The sequence below is a fragment of the Pezoporus flaviventris genome, unplaced genomic scaffold (genome assembly GCF_033815535.1).
Source record: "Pezoporus flaviventris isolate CSIRO_AGI_PZ_B2104156 unplaced genomic scaffold, CSIRO_AGI_Pfla_v1 ptg000022l, whole genome shotgun sequence".
Lineage (NCBI taxonomy): Eukaryota > Metazoa > Chordata > Aves > Psittaciformes > Psittacidae > Pezoporus > Pezoporus flaviventris.
In genome coordinates, this window is record NW_026892570.1 from 3,807,061 (window position 1) to 3,824,087 (window position 17,027).

Below are 17,027 nucleotides of genomic sequence, written 5' to 3' on the forward strand. Positions count from 1 at the left end.
AAAGTCAAAACACTGCACTGCACCAGCTACCAAGGAGGAGAAACATGACTGCTACTGCTGAACCCAGGACATTATCCACCCCTTATTCCATACCATTCACGTCATGCTCAGATCCCACATTTTCAATATACCATCACTCTTATCTCGGTGCACTCTTATCTTAGTGCATGGACCAGTCCCTATAAAGCTGCTGAGTCCATCTGGTACATGTCAGGCTCCATCTCTTATACCAGTCAGAGCAGGAGAGAATGTGTGCAGTGTTCACACTCGTGAATAATCTGGGCAATAGTGTCCATTGCTAAGTCCACCCCTCGATCATGAGTCCATCTCTATGTTGCATCTCTGCTCTGATGGCCTGAAGTGCCATGGGCCCACCAGGCTCAAAATAATTCACTGTCCCCTTCAGCAGTTTCTGCAGCTTGTTGCTGGGGACTCCATACAGCTGCCTTCCATCTCCGACGCTTCCAAAGCACTGGAGGGGCCCAGTGGACTAGATACTTGCCCATACTGTCACACACACCCTGCCACTCATGACTGTCCAGCCTTGGGGAAAACCTCTTGGTCCCCCTATATTGTCGTCTAACCCCAGACAAGACCCAAACCTGACTCTGCTTAACTTTTGAGATCAGACAAAATGGTTGTGGGTAGAACACAGTCTGTGTGTGTGCCAACATGCTGATCCCCATCACAATCAGCAGGCAGGTCCCAAGGATACCCAAAGGCCATTCGAAACCTTCAGAACTCTCAAACGATGCTGCTGTACTTGTCACTGGGGCTGGTGTAGCCTCTGTGCTTGCCGGCTCTCCCACCGCCAGCTTCTCTTTTCCTGAGTCCAGCTCTTCCTCCTCTGCCTTGCTGGGAAACGCTGCGTGGTCTCCTGCGTCCTCCTGGGGCTCGGCAGGCGGCTTCCGGGAAACGCTCTCGGCCGTCGCGGGGCTGGGCTCCTCCGCGGGGCTGGGCTCCTCCGCGGGGCTCGGCTCGGCCGCGGGGCTCGGCTCCTCCGCGGGCCTCGGCTCCTCCGCGGGCCTCGGCTCCTCCGCGGGGCTCGGCTCCTCCGCGGGGCTCGGCTCTTCCGCGGGGCTCGGCTCCTCCGCCGCCTTATCCCGCTGCTCGGCAGCCGCTTCCTTCTGCTCCTCGACCGCCCCGGCCTCCTCCACCGGCAGCCGTCCCCTGGCGGCCTCCGGCCCCGCTCCCGCCGCCGCTTGGTCCCCGGGGCCGCTCTCCTGAGCCGCTTCGGCTGCCGCCGGCTCCCGGGGCCGCTCCCCCTCGGCTCCCCGCAGCCTCACGAAGATGGAGAGTAGGGCGAGGGCCAGGACGGTGAAGAGCAGCCGGACGGCCAGGTACAAGTCCACGGCCACGTCCGTCCCGCCCTGCTGCTGGAGCCCGCCCGTATTACAAGCCGTTGCCATAAAGCACAGTGAGACAAGAACCTTAGCCCAGGCCCCACACTTGATAAACACTAACACAGCAAATACCGGCTCTAAGTAAGTTACAACGGTCTGAAGCTGTGAGATCAACAAGAACAACTCTGAGAGCCAATAAATCAGCATTGTGACGAGTGACTATTAATCCAGTCAGATCTGTCGTTATCTCAACCCTTCGTGCCCCACGTTGGGCGCCAAAAAGAACTGTCGTGGTTTAAACCCAGTCAGGTAATTCGTTCGCTCACTTCACCCCCTTTCTTGCCCTCCCCCTGCTCTCGGAGGGACGGAGAGGAGAATCAAAAGAATGCAACTCCCACGGGTTGAGCTAAGAACAGTTTAGTAACTAAGGTATAACACAAATCACTACTGCTACCACCAATGATAATAATGATAAAGGAAATAACAAGGGAACAGAATACAACACCTCACCACCCGCTGACCGATAACTCGCCCCCCAAGCCCGACCAAGCTCCGACCGATACCTCCTCCAACCCTGCAGTCTCCCAGCCCTTCCGGCTAACTCCCAGTTACATCCTGGGCATGACGTGCTGTGGTATGGAATACCTCTTTGGTCAGTTTGGGTCAGGTGTCCTGTCTCTGCTTCCTCCCAGCTTCCCCTCCTCCCTGGCAGAGCATGAGGCTCACAAAGTCCTTGGCCAAAACAAAACATCTCTATCAGCTCTGTTCCTGAGCCGAAAGTCAAAACACTGCACTGCACCAGCTACCGAGGAGGAGAAACATGACTGCTACTGCTGAGCCCAGGACAGACGTGAATGGTATGGAATAAGGGGTGGATAATGTCCTGGGTTCAGCAGTAGCAGTCATGTTTTTTTTCCTTTGTGGTAGCTGGTGCAGTGCTGTGTTTTGACTTCCAGCCTGAGAACAGTGTTGGTGAAGTCGATGTTTTCAGTTGTTGCTAAGTGATGTTTACCCTGACCAAGGACTTTGTGAGGCTCATGCTCTGCCAGGGAGGAGGGGAAGCCGGGAGGAAGCAGAGACGGGGCGCCTGACCCGGGCTAGCCAGGAAGGTATTCCATACCACAGCACGTCATGGCCAGGGTGGGGAGTGACTGGGAGTTACCCGGAAGGACACGGGCTTCCGGGTGGAACTCGTTTTCTTGGCCGGTGGTATCGTATTCTCTTCCCTTGTTATTTTCCCTTATCGTTGTTGTAGTTGATAGTAGCGGTGGTGATTTGTTGCTGGACTGTTCTTGTCTCAACCCGTGGGAGTTGCACTTTTTCGATCCTCCTCCCCGTTCCACCGGGAGCGGGAAAGGGGAGAACCCCGGTGGGGGGGGGGGGACGACACGGACCTCGATTGTTGTCAGCTCGGCACCACTCACTGGGAGTGAGTGAACAAGTTGCCTGACTGGGTTTAAACCACGACACAGCTACAGTCAGTATCAATGGAAACAGCATGGAGCAACTACCCAGCAGGACTGGGTTTACTCTGCAAAATATTCAGTGGTACATTTAACCATAATTTCTTCTGGGTTTGGTTTTTTTTTTGACAGTTTCAGCTGAAAAGACAAAAGTATAATAATATTACTATATGAGTAAATTTACATGTGTCCTTCATCTGCATATAGCACCAGCATCACATTTCATACAGAGAAAATGGAGGTTAAGAGTGAACTTTTGGCCCAAATAAAGTCAGTGGGAGTTTTGCCATGGCCTTTAGAGGACCAGCTTGTTACCACAGGTATTCAGCCTGAGTCAGTATAACCCATTCTTATTTATGGACTTTATTTGTGAACACAATTTTTGCTTTAGTGGTTAGAGTGTGTTGAAAATACTGACCTTCTGAGCTAACGAAAGGCAAAAGCAGGAAAAAGAAAGAAGTGATTTGTGTGCACGATAAAAGTGGGGGTTTTTTGGTTGCTGTTTTTTTTTGTTTGTTTGTTTGTTTTTTTTCCAGAGCTGAAGAGCCACCTTTATTGTGCCGGTAGAGGGGGATCACAGTGGTCGCTCAGAGATGAAACACGGTTGGTGCCACTGAGGTGTCCAGGCCGCGCGTCGGGAGTTTGGGCCCGATCTTGCAAGTGGGAGTTGTCTCGCACCCACGTGGGGCTAGCGGGGATGGAGCTGCTGCCGCTTTCCAGTGCTGCGGAGTCAGAGGATGCTGCCGATGGCCGATGCCTGCTGGTTCTGGGGCTCCTGGTCTCAGGTATTGGCGAGCCCTGGGACAGCCCCTCACTGCCTGGCTGTGGGTGCTCCTTTCACCACGTGGTGCTGGCAGTTGGCTTCTCTCTCGCTGTCTTCTGAGCCGCGTGTAGGCAGCTTGGGTGTGACAGTTCAACTGGGAGCACGCTGGGGAGCCGTGGCACGGCCCGATTGTTGCAGTGCCAGTGTGTGGTGCCAGGGAACTGTGGCATGGCTGTATTGCCTCCTGTCTGTCAGTGCTGCAGCTGCTGCTCCCTGATGACTCGACTGTCACTGCTGCAGAGCTGCTAGCACGTGCTGGGGAGCGCTGGCGTAGCCCCGACACAGCCCGTCTGCGTGTGCTCCTCTTTGCACATGGTGCTGGCGTGTGGCTGCTCTAACGGTGTCTTTTGCGCCGCGTGTTGGGAGTTTGGACCCGGCGTTGCGAGCGGGAGCGGTCTCACACCTGCACGGGCCCCGTGGATCCTGAGGCGCTGTCTCTTTGACGTGTTCTGGAGCCACGGGATGACGCTGATGGCCGCTGTCTTGTTGTGCTGTGGCTGTGGCTCGCACGTTCGCGTGAGCCCTGGGACCGCCTGGGCGCAGCCAGTCTGCGGGGGCTCCTCCCAGCTCGAGCTGCTGGTGTGTGGCTGCCCTGGGAGCGTCTTCTGGGCCGTGCATAGGGAGCTTGGGCCTGACGCTGCAAGCGGGAGCGGTCTCGCACCCGCATGGGCCCACCGGCTCTGTTGCTCCTGCTTCCTTGCAGTGGTGCAGAGCCATGGGATGCCGCCGATGGCTGCTGCCTGGTGGTGCTGCGGCTGCGGGTCTCACGTGGTGGGGAGCATTGGGACAGCCTTGGCACCGCCTGGCTGCTGGTATTGCTCGCAGCGCGTGTTGCTGGCGGTCGGCTTCTCTCCTGCAGTCTTCTAGGCCATGTGTAGGGTGCCTGGGTCTGACGGGTGCCCCGGGTTTGGTGTTGCCGTCGGTCAGGCCCAGGCTGGCTGGAGCAGCTGCAGCCCTCAGACACTGGGCAACTGGGGAATGGTGCCGATGGCATCTGTCTGCTGCTGCTGGGGCTGCTGGTCTCCTGTGTCTGAGGTTCAGGAGACTGGCCCGGTGCTGCTGGGCTGGCAGTGCTTTTAGGGATTGTCTTCCAGGACCGGGGCAGGGTCCTGAGCCGTGCCCCAGTCCTCCTGGAGCAGACAGGCTGTGCCAAGCTCACACCAGGCACCCTCTGCCGGGCCTTGCCTGACCCCTGGCCCCAGCCCAGGGCCACCCGGGTGCTTTGACACTTGGAGGTGCCCAGGCCAGCACAGCTCTCACACTGCCATCTGCCCTCATAGCTGTTTGTCAGGTTCGAGCAGCGTCTGTGAGTGCCCACAGCAGCGCAGGAGCGGCACAGGAACAGCTGCCAGGGCCCATTTTGCTCAGCCACCCGCCTGCCTCCTGGACAAAGGCACTCCCTGGCATCGCAGCTCGCGTGCCTCTGCTGCCGTTCTGTGGATGCATCGTTGTCTTCCCATGACGCTTTTCTTACGGGGAGTCGGATCCCCATGGAGAGCATTTCTGTTAGAAACAGTCTCCTGTTTTGGCACAGAGGGCACACCAAGGAAAAAGCGCCAGCATTCATAGCCTGTCCCTGGATGCAGGCCCTGTGGAACCAGGCGTGTTTGCATGCTGGGCACACCATGGTCCCATAGGTGGTTCTGCCTTCCACAGGGTCCTTGCAGATGAGGCAGTTGGCGTCCTCTGGAGCCGCCAGCTCTTGCTGCTGTGGGCGGTGCTCCCAGCAGAAGGAACTGTACGGCAGGAGGTAACGGGTGACGCATTCACCCTCCACGGCACAGGGGAGATGGAACCTGCGGTCGCAGCCCGTCTCCTGGCAGGTGATGGTGGCCCCCCTCTTGCCACACACAAAGCAGACCATCCGGGCTGCCAGCTTGGCTGTACGATCAACCTCTTCAGGAAGAAATTCCATCACTTCTTCCTGCTCGGTCCCATGTGGACGAAGGTCACTGGCAAAAAGCAGGCAAAGGTGATGAGCATAGATCCCCTGATATCTCAGTTTTGGCCCGCACATGTCCGGATCTGCCTTTACACGGCAACACAGAATGCATTCGTGCTCCATCGCGTCGGGTGTCCTGCAGCTCCTTGCGGAGGTGTCAGACATCAAAGGTTGGCAGTGCTGGAGCTTCTTCTCCAAACGCTCCTCTGCTACCTCTGAGGGAGAAGAGAGACGCGCGTGAGTTTGCAGCACAGGCCCAGAGCCCTGCGGTGTGGAGCCCCCTCCTCCCTCGGCAGCCCCCCGAGAGTCCTGTCCCTGCCCTCTACTCCCCGCACCTCACCAGGTCGCAGTGATGCACTGTGCCCAGCGTTCTCTTTTTATAGGCCTGCCCCTGCCACCGGTCAGAGTGGCCTCTGTGACATCAGCACTGCTGGCCTGCCTGCACCCCAAACACGGGCACGGGCATCCTCGGCCACACACCACCCACTGTGACACGGGCTCTTGGCACCCAGGTCGCCGGGGCGGCTGCTCCACCTGCAAGCGCAGACTCAAGGGCCAGCTTAGGGGCATGGTTTCCTGGTGAACTTGGCGGTGTTTGCTTAACGGTTGGACTCGATGACCTTGCCTGGTCTCTCACAAGATCCCTCTGCTGTGGGGTTGCTGAAAGTTGAAGAACAACAAGTGCCAATTGCGACCACAACAGTGCACCGGCGGCAATATCGCACCAACCGAGACTCCCTGATTCCCACCCATCAGCTGATCCGTGGACTGGAGAGTCAGGGGGTGATCAGCAGGACCCGCTCACCCTTTAATAGCCCCATATGGCCAGTGCGAAAGTCGAATAGAGACTAACAGTAGACTATCGTGGCCTGAATGAAGTCACACCACCATTGAGTGCTGCCGTACCGGACATGCTAGAACTTCAGTATGAACTAGAGTCAAAGGCAGCCAAGTGGTATGCCACGATTGATATTGCCAATGCATTTTTCTCAATTCCTTTGGCAGCAGAGCGCAGGCCACAGTTTGCTTTTACTGGGAGGGGTGTCCAGTTCACTTGGAACCGACTGCCCCAGGGGTGGAAACACAGCCCTACCATTTGCCACGGACTGATCCAGACTGCACTGGAACAGGGGCAAGCTCCAGAACACCTGCAATACATTGATGACATTATTGTGTGGGGCGATACAGCGGAAGAAGTCTTTGAGAAAGGGAGGAAAATAATCCAAATCCTGCTGAAAGCCGGTTTTGCCATAAGACGGAGTAAGGTCAAGGGACCTGCACAGGAGATTCAATTTTGGGGAATAAAATGGCAAGATGGACGTAGACAGATCCCCACAGATGTGATCAACAAGATAACAGCAATGTCTCCACCAACTAATAAGAAAGAAACGCAAGCTTTCTTGGGTGCAGTGGGGTTCTGGAGAATGCACATCCCGAATTACAGTTCGATTGTAAGCCCTCTCTATCATGTGACCCGGAAGAAGAATGATTTTAAATGGGGCCCTGAGCAGCAACAAGCCTTTGAGCAAATTAAACGCGAGATAGTTCATGCAGTAGCCCTTGGACCAGTCCGGACCGGACCAGATGTAAAAAATGTACTGTACACTGCAGCTGGGGAGAACGGTCCTACCTGGAGCCTCTGGCAGAAAGCTCCAGGGGAGACTCGAGGTCGACCCCTCGGCTTTTGGAGTCGGGGATATAAAGGATCTGAGGCCAGCTATACCCCAACTGAGAAAGAGATACTGGCAGCCTATGAAGGGGTTCGAGCTGCTTCGGAAGTGATTGGCACTGAAGCACAGCTCCTTCTAGCACCCCGGTTGCCCGTGCTGGGCTGGATGTTCAAAGGCAGGGTCTCCTCTACACATCATGCAACTGATGCTACATGGAGTAAATGGGCTGCACTAATTACACAACGAACTCAAATAGGAAATCTCAGTCATCCAGGCATTCTAGAAGTCATCATGGACTGGCCAGAGGGCAAAGATTTTGGAATGTCACCAAAGGAGGAGGTGGTGCGCGCTGAAGAGGCCCCACCATATAATAAACTGTCAGAAAGTGAAAAGCAGTATGCCTTGTTTACTGATGGCTCTTGCCGTATTGTGGGAAAGCATCGGAGATGGAAGGCAGCTGTATGGAGTCCTGGACGACAAGTTGCAGAAACTGCTGACGGAGAGGGTGAATCAAGTCAGTTTGCCGAGGTGAAAGCCATCCAGCTGGCCCTGCACATTGCTGAACGAGAAAAGTGGCCAGTACTTTATCTCTATACTGACTCATGGATGGTGGCAAATGCCCTGTGGGGGTGGTTGAAGCAATGGAAGCAGAGCAACTGGCAACGCAGAGGTAAACCCATCTGGGCTGCTGCACAGTGGAAAGATATCGCTGCCCAGGTGCAGAACCTGGTGGTGAAGGTACGTCATGTAGATGCCCATGTACCCAAGAGTCGGGCCACTGAGGAACACCAGAACAACCAACAAGTGGATAAAGCGGCTAAGATTGAAGTGGCTCAGATGGACTTAGATTGGCAACATAAAGGTGAATTATTTTTGGCCCGGTGGGCCCATGACACTTCAGGCCATCAGGGCAGAGATGCAACATATAGATGGGCCCGTGATCGAGGGGTGGACTTAACAATGGACACTATTGCCCAGGTTATTCATGAGTGTGAAACATGTGCTGCAATTAAACAAGCCAAGCGGTTAAAGCCTCTTTGGTATGGAGGACGATGGTTGAAGTATAAATATGGGGAGGCCTGGCAGACTAACTATATCACACTGCCACCAACCCGCCAAGGCAAGCGCCATGTGCTTACCATGGTGGAAGCAACCACCGGGTGGCTGGAAACATACGCTGTGCCCCATGCCACTGCCCGGAACACTATCCTGGGCCTTGAGAAACAGATTTTGTGGCGACACGGCACCCCAGAGAGAACTGAGTCAGACAATGGGACTCATTTCCGGAATAACCTTATAGATATTTGGGCCAAAGAGCATGGCATTGAGTGGGTGTATCACGTCCCCTACCATGCACCAGCCTCTGGGAAAATCGAACGGTACAATGGGCTGTTAAAAACTACACTGAGAGCAATGGGTGGCGGAACTTTCAAGCATTGGGATACACACTTACCAAAGGCCACCTGGTTGGTCAACACCAGAGGATCTGCCAACAGGGCTGGCCCAGCCCAGTCAGAACTTTTACATATTGTAGAGGGGGACAAAGTTCCCGTGGTGCATATGAAGAATTTGCTGGGGAAGACAGTCTGGGTAATTCCTGCTTCAGGTAAAGGCAAACCCACTCGTGGGATTGCTTTTGCTCTGGGACCTGGATATACTTGGTGGGTAATGCGGGAAGATGGGGAAGTCCCATGTATACCTCAAGGGGATTTGATTTTAGGGGAAAACAGCTAGTGAACTCAATTGTATGCTGTTGCCTGCTGTGTAATGCTTTTATAGCCCATCAACTAGATGTCCCCAGGTTACCAGCAACTGGCCCTGACTTCCCTCCAGCCATCGTCCCAACAGAGAATGAACTTTGAACATCATGGACCGAATGGACTCGGCAGCATTATAGGGATTGGTCCATGCACTAAGAAAATGATCTTTTCCTCTTGGTCTGTATGTATATGGATGTATATATATGGGAGAGCGATGGTGTATTGAAAATGTGGGATCTGAGCACGACGTTGTCGTGGTTTAAACCCAGTCAGGTAATTCGTTCGCTCACTTCCCCCCCTTTCTTGCCCTCCCCCTGCTCTCGGAGGGACGGAGAGGAGAATCAAAAGAATGCAACTCCCACGGGTTGAGCTAAGAACAGTTTAGTAACTAAGGTATAACACAAATCACTACTGCTACCACCAATGATAATAATGATAAAGGAAATAACAAGGGAACTGAATACAACACCTCACCACCCGCTGACCGATAACTCGCCCCCCAAGCCCGACCAAGCTCCGACCGATACCTCCTCCAACCCTGCAGTCTCCCAGCCCTTCCGGCTAACTCCCAGTTACATCCTGGGCATGACGTGCTGTGGTATGGAATACCTCTTTGGTCAGTTTGGGTCAGGTGTCCTGTCTCTGCTTCCTCCCAGCTTCCCCTCCTCCCTGGCAGAGCATGAGGCTCACAAAGTCCTTGGCCAAACCAAAACATCTCTATCAGCTCTGTTCCCGAGCCGAAAGTCAAAACACTGCACTGCACCAGCTACCAAGGAGGAGAAACATGACTGCTACTGCTGAACCCAGGACATTATCCACCCCTTATTCCATACCATTCACGTCATGCTCAGATCCCACATTTTCAATATACCATCACTCTTATCTCGGTGCACTCTTATCTTAGTGCATGGACCAGTCCCTATAAAGCTGCTGAGTCCATCTGGTACATGTCAGGCTCCATCTCTTATACCAGTCAGAGCAGGAGAGAATGTGTGCAGTGTTCACACTCGTGAATAATCTGGGCAATAGTGTCCATTGCTAAGTCCACCCCTCGATCATTAGTCCATCTCTATGTTGCATCTCTGCTCTGATGGCCTGAAGTGCCATGGGCCCACCAGGCTCAAAATAATTCACTGTCCCCTTCAGCAGTTTCTGCAGCTTGTTGCTGGGGACTCCATACAGCTGCCTTCCATCTCCGACGCTTCCAAAGCACTGGAGGGGCCCAGTGGACTAGATACTTGCCCATACTGTCACACACACCCTGCCACTCATGACTGTCCAGCCTTGGGGAAAACCTCTTGGTCCCCCTATATTGTCGTCTAACCCCAGACAAGACCCAAACCTGACTCTGCTTAACTTTTGAGATCAGACAAAATGGTTGTGGGTAGAACACAGTCTGTGTGTGTGTGCCAACATGCTGATCCCCATCACAATCAGCAGGCAGGTCCCAAGGATACCCAAAGGCCATTCGAAACCTTCAGAACTCTCAAACGATGCTGCTGTACTTGTCACTGGGGCTGGTGTAGCCTCTGTGCTTGCCGGCTCTCCCACCGCCAGCTTCTCTTTTCCTGAGTCCAGCTCTTCCTCCTCTGCCTTGCTGGGAAACGCTGCGTGGTCTCCTGCGTCCTCCTGGGGCTCGGCAGGCGGCTTCCGGGAAACGCTCTCGGCCGTCGCGGGGCTGGGCTCCTCCGCGGGGCTGGGCTCCTCCGCGGGGCTGGGCTCGGCCGCGGGGCTCGGCTCCTCCGCGGGCCTCGGCTCCTCCGCGGGGCTCGGCTCGGCCGCGGGCTCGGCTCCTCCGCGGGGCTCGGCTCTTCCGCGGGGCTCGGCTCCTCCGCCGCCTTATCCCGCTGCTCGGCAGCCGCTTCCTTCTGCTCCTCGACCGCCCCGGCCTCCTCCACCGGCAGCCGTCCCCTGGCGGCCTCCGGCCCCGCTCCCGCCGCCGCTTGGTCCCCGGGGCCGCTCTCCTGAGCCGCTTCGGCTGCCGCCGGCTCCCGGGGCCGCTCCCCCTCGGCTCCCCGCAGCCTCACGAAGATGGAGAGTAGGGCGAGGGCCAGGACGGTGAAGAGCAGCCGGACGGCCAGGTACAAGTCCACGGCCACGTCCGTCCCGCCCTGCTGCTGGAGCCCGCCCGTATTACAAGCCGTTGCCATAAAGCACAGTGAGAACAAGAACCTTAGCCCAGGCCCCACACTTGATAAACACTAACACAGCAAATACCGGCTCTAAGTAAGTTACAACGGTCTGAAGCTGTGAGATCAACAAGAACAACTCTGAGAGCCAATAAATCAGCATTGTGACGAGTGACTATTAATCCAGTCAGATCTGTCGTTATCTCAACCCTTCGTGCCCCACGCTGGGCGCCAAAAAGAACTGTCGTGGTTTAAACCCAGTCAGGTAATTCGTTCGCTCACTTCCCCCCCTTTCTTGCCCTCCCCCTGCTCTCGGAGGGACGGAGAGGGAGAATCAAAAGAATGCAACTCCCACGGGTTGAGCTAAGAACAGTTTAGTAACTAAGGTATAACACAAATCACTACTGCTACCACCAATGATAATAATGATAAAGGAAATAACAAGGGAACAGAATACAACACCTCACCACCCGCTGACCGATAACTCGCCCCCCAAGCCCGACCAAGCTCCGACCGATACCTCCTCCAACCCTGCAGTCTCCCAGCCCTTCCGGCTAACTCCCAGTTACATCCTGGGCATGACGTGCTGTGGTATGGAATACCTCTTTGGTCAGTTTGGGTCAGGTGTCCTGTCTCTGCTTCCTCCCAGCTTCCCCTCCTCCCTGGCAGAGCATGAGGCTCACAAAGTCCTTGGCCAAACCAAAACATCTCTATCAGCTCTGTTCCTGAGCCGAAAGTCAAAACACTGCACTGCACCAGCTACCGAGGAGGAGAAACATGACTGCTACTGCTGAACCCAGGACAGACGTGAATGGTATGGAATAAGGGGTGGATAATGTCCTGGGTTCAGCAGTAGCAGTCATGTTTTTTTTCCTTTGTGGTAGCTGGTGCAGTGCTGTGTTTTGACTTCCAGCCTGAGAACAGTGTTGGTGAAGTCGATGTTTTCAGTTGTTGCTAAGTGATGTTTACCCTGACCAAGGACTTTGTGAGGCTCATGCTCTGCCAGGGAGGAGGGGAAGCCGGGAGGAAGCAGAGACGGGGCGCCTGACCCGGGCTAGCCAGGAAGGTATTCCATACCACAGCACGTCATGGCCAGGGTGGGGAGTGACTGGGAGTTACCCGGAAGGACACGGGCTTCCGGGTGGAACTCGTTTTCTTGGTCGGTGGTATCGTATTCTCTTCCCTTGTTATTTTCCCTTATCGTTGTTGTAGTTGATAGTAGCGGTGGTGATTTGTTGCTGGACTGTTCTTGTCTCAACCCGTGGGAGTTGCACTTTTTCGATCCTCCTCCCCGTTCCACCGGGAGCGGGAAAGGGGAGAACCCCGGTGGGGGGGGGGGACGACACGGACCTCGATTGTTGTCAGCTCGGCACCACTCCCTGGGAGTGAGTGAACAAGTTGCCTGACTGGGTTTAAACCACGACACAGCTACAGTCAGTATCAATGGAAACAGCATGGAGCAACTACCCAGCAGGACTGGGTTTACTCTGCAAAATATTCAGTGGTACATTTAACCATAATTTCTTCTGGGTTTGGTTTTTTTTTTGACAGTTTCAGCTGAAAAGACAAAAGTATAATAATATTACTATATGAGTAAATTTACATGTGTCCTTCATCTGCATATAGCACCAGCATCACATTTCATACAGAGAAAATGGAGGTTAAGAGTGAACTTTTGGCCCAAATAAAGTCAGTGGGAGTTTTGCCATGGCCTTTAGAGGACCAGCTTGTTACCACAGGTATTCAGCCTGAGTCAGTATAACCCATTCTTATTTATGGACTTTATTTGTGAACACAATTTTTGCTTTAGTGGTTAGAGTGTGTTGAAAATACTGACCTTCTGAGCTAACGAAAGGCAAAAGCAGGAAAAAGAAAGAAGTGATTTGTGTGCACGATAAAAGTGGGGGTTTTTTGGTTGCTGGTTTTTTTTGTTTGTTTGTTTTTTTTCCAGAGCTGAAGAGCCACCTTTATTGTGCCGGTAGAGGGGGATCACAGTGGTCGCTCAGAGATGAAACACGGTTGGTGCCACTGAGGTGTCCAGGCCGCGCGTCGGGAGTTTGGGCCCGATCTTGCAAGTGGGAGTTGTCTCGCACCCACGTGGGGCTAGCGGGGATGGAGCTGCTGCCGCTTTCCAGTGCTGCGGAGTCAGAGGATGCTGCCGATGGCCGATGCCTGCTGGTTCTGGGGCTCCTGGTCTCAGGTATTGGCGAGCCCTGGGACAGCCCCTCACTGCCTGGCTGTGGGTGCTCCTTTCACCACGTGGTGCTGGCAGTTGGCTTCTCTCTCGCTGTCTTCTGAGCCGCGTGTAGGCAGCTTGGGTGTGACAGTTCAACTGGGAGCACGCTGGGGAGCCGTGGCACGGCCCGATTGTTGCAGTGCCAGTGTGTGGTGCCAGGGAACTGTGGCATGGCTGTATTGCCTCCTGTCTGTCAGTGCTGCAGCTGCTGCTCCCTGATGACTCGACTGTCACTGCTGCAGAGCTGCTAGCACGTGCTGGGGAGCGCTGGCGTAGCCCCGACACAGCCCGTCTGCGTGTGCTCCTCTTTGCACGTGGTGCTGGCGTGTGGCTGCTCTAACGGTGTCTTTTGCGCCGCGTGTTGGGAGTTTGGACCCGGCGTTGCGAGCGGGAGCGGTCTCACACCTGCACGGGCCCCGTGGATCCTGAGGCGCTGTCTCTTTGACGTGTTCTGGAGCCACGGGATGACGCTGATGGCCGCTGTCTTGTTGTGCTGTGGCTGTGGCTCGCACGTTCGCGTGAGCCCTGGGACCGCCTGGGCGCAGCCAGTCTGCGGGGGCTCCTCCCAGCTCGAGCTGCTGGTGTGTGGCTGCCCTGGGAGCGTCTTCTGGGCCGTGCATAGGGAGCTTGGGCCTGACGCTGCAAGCGGGAGCGGTCTCGCACCCGCATGGGCCCACCGGCTCTGTTGCTCCTGCTTCCTTGCAGTGGTGCAGAGCCATGGGATGCCGCCGATGGCTGCTGCCTGGTGGTGCTGCGGCTGCGGGTCTCACGTGGTGGGGAGCATTGGGACAGCCTTGGCACCGCCTGGCTGCTGGTATTGCTCGCAGCGCGTGTTGCTGGCGGTCGGCTTCTCTCCTGCAGTCTTCTAGGCCATGTGTAGGGTGCCTGGGTCTGACGGGTGCCCCGGGTTTGGTGTTGCCGTCGGTCAGGCCCAGGCTGGCTGGAGCAGCTGCAGCCCTCAGACACTGGGCAACTGGGGAATGGTGCCGATGGCATCTGTCTGCTGCTGCTGGGGCTGCTGGTCTCCTGTGTCTGAGGTTCAGGAGACTGGCCCGGTGCTGCTGGGCTGGCAGTGCTTTTAGGGATTGTCTTCCAGGACCGGGGCAGGGTCCTGAGCCGTGCCCCAGTCCTCCTGGAGCAGACAGGCTGTGCCAAGCTCACACCAGGCACCCTCTGCCGGGCCTTGCCTGACCCCTGGCCCCAGCCCAGGGCCACCCGGGTGCTTTGACACTTGGAGGTGCCCAGGCCAGCACAGCTCTCACACTGCCATCTGCCCTCATAGCTGTTTGTCAGGTTCGAGCAGCGTCTGTGAGTGCCCACAGCAGCGCAGGAGCGGCACAGGAACAGCTGCCAGGGCCCATTTTGCTCAGCCACCCGCCTGCCTCCTGGACAAAGGCACTCCCTGGCATCGCAGCTCGCGTGCCTCTGCTGCCGTTCTGTGGATGCATCGTTGTCTTCCCATGACGCTTTTCTTACGGGGAGTCGGATCCCCATGGAGAGCATTTCTGTTAGAAACAGTCTCCTGTTTTGGCACAGAGGGCACACCAAGGAAAAAGCGCCAGCATTCATAGCCTGTCCCTGGATGCAGGCCCTGTGGAACCAGGCGTGTTTGCATGCTGGGCACACCATGGTCCCATAGGTGGTTCTGCCTTCCACAGGGTCCTTGCAGATGAGGCAGTTGGCGTCCTCTGGAGCCGCCAGCTCTTGCTGCTGTGGGCGGTGCTCCCAGCAGAAGGAACTGTACGGCAGGAGGTAACGGGTGACGCATTCACCCTCCACGGCACAGGGGAGATGGAACCTGCGGTCGCAGCCCGTCTCCTGGCAGGTGATGGTGGCCCCCCTCTTGCCACACACAAAGCAGACCATCCGGGCTGCCAGCTTGGCTGTACGATCAACCTCTTCAGGAAGAAATTCCATCACTTCTTCCTGCTCGGTCCCATGTGGACGAAGGTCACTGGCAAAAAGCAGGCAAAGGTGATGAGCATAGATCCCCTGATATCTCAGTTTTGGCCCGCACATGTCCGGATCTGCCTTTACACGGCAACACAGAATGCATTCGTGCTCCATCGCGTCGGGTGTCCTGCAGCTCCTTGCGGAGGTGTCAGACATCAAAGGTTGGCAGTGCTGGAGCTTCTTCTCCAAACGCTCCTCTGCTACCTCTGAGGGAGAAGAGAGACGCGCGTGAGTTTGCAGCACAGGCCCAGAGCCCTGCGGTGTGGAGCCCCCTCCTCCCTCGGCAGCCCCCCGAGAGTCCTGTCCCTGCCCTCTACTCCCCGCACCTCACCAGGTCGCAGTGATGCACTGTGCCCAGCGTTCTCTTTTTATAGGCCTGCCCCTGCCACCGGTCAGAGTGGCCTCTGTGACATCAGCACTGCTGGCCTGCGTGCACCCCAAACACGGGCACGGGCATCCTCGGCCACACACCACCCACTGTGACACGGGCTCTTGGCACCCAGGTCGCCGGGGCGGCTGCTCCACCTGCAAGCGCAGACTCAAGGGCCAGCTTAGGGGCATGGTTTCCTGGTGAACTTGGCGGTGTTTGCTTAACGGTTGGACTCGATGACCTTTATGGCCTTCTCCAGCCTAAATGATTCCTGTGACTCTCATTACCATTCCGCTATTATTTTATCACCATTTGCTTACGCTATGGTTAACATTTAAAAGATTTAAAAGCTTATCAAGGGGCGTTTCAGCTCTGTATTTGGCACTACTGGGGTCTGCATTAATGCGTGTAAGTTACCTGTAAAATGGGAGCAATGAGGTGGTCAAATAAATGCCTGAATGGGTGTGTGTTTTCTTGAGCGTTTACATATGCTTTTTCCCCTTTTTTTTTTTAAATGACAAAATCTGTTTTAAGTGTAGGTTGTCTTTCATGAGCATTTGTAACTTTGCCAGGTACTTAGTAACCTGTCAGCGTGTCAGAAGTCACTGGCACTGGGGTGCATGATTGTGGGGGGTGAGCCGTGAGGGCCCGGCCGGCTGGGTGGGTGGGTGGGTGGGTGCAGGAGGTGGGTCAGCAGGAGGTGCTGCTGACATCTAGGGAAAGGACAATGCGCTGGGCGCAGTCCCTCATGCTGCCCCTTGAGAAAGGCAGGGGAGGAGGAAGCCAACCAAGGAGCCTGGAATCTCCCAGTCCAGATCTGAAGTGCGTACAGGGGCAACAGCTGCTACTCAAACTTTGGCTGATATGAACAGCACAGCTACCCCAGCGGCAAGTACAGCAGCTGCTCAAACTTCAACCGCAACAGACAGCGTGGTTACCCCAGCTCCAAGCACAGCAGCTGCACCAACCCCAGCGACAAGTACAGTCTCTACTCAAACTTTGGCCTCAATGAACAGAGCAGCTACGCCAGTGGCAAGTACAGCAGCTGCTCAAACTTCAACCGCAACAGACAGCGCGGTTACCCCAGCTCCATGCACAGCAGCTACACCACCCCTAGCAACAAGTACAGTTGCTACTCAACCACAGTGATAATCACTGCAGCCAAACCAGAGGACCAATTCGTACCAATATCGGTTGCCCCTGTACGCAAGAGAACAAGCAAAAAGGAGGCAAAAAGGGTGAAGCGAGATGAAGAAACAAGGAATTCACCACCCGCTCCAGAATCTGATCAGGAGTCATCATCACATGACGAAGAAGAAGAAGAAGAGGTAACTTCTC

General features: G+C 55.6%; 2 protein-coding genes across 2 annotated transcripts; both read right to left on the reverse strand.

The window, feature by feature from the left end:
- Window positions 1-4,026: 4,026 nt before the first annotated feature.
- LOC133270759 (histone-lysine N-methyltransferase 2D-like) lies at window positions 4,027-5,694 on the reverse strand. The gene has a single exon (XM_061456238.1). It carries the CDS (start codon window positions 5,692-5,694, stop codon window positions 4,027-4,029), a length of 1,668 nt encoding a protein of 555 aa, XP_061312222.1.
- An 8,071-nt stretch (window positions 5,695-13,765) lies between these two features.
- LOC133270760 (histone-lysine N-methyltransferase 2D-like) lies at window positions 13,766-15,433 on the reverse strand. The gene has a single exon (XM_061456239.1). It carries the CDS (start codon window positions 15,431-15,433, stop codon window positions 13,766-13,768), a length of 1,668 nt encoding a protein of 555 aa, XP_061312223.1.
- Window positions 15,434-17,027: the final 1,594 nt, after the last annotated feature.

Coding starts and splice junctions, on each gene's coding strand:
- LOC133270760 (XM_061456239.1), bottom strand. CDS start 15,433: ATGGAGCACGAATGCATTCTGTGTTGCCGTGTAAAGGCAGATCCGGAC.
- LOC133270759 (XM_061456238.1), bottom strand. CDS start 5,694: ATGGAGCACGAATGCATTCTGTGTTGCCGTGTAAAGGCAGATCCGGAC.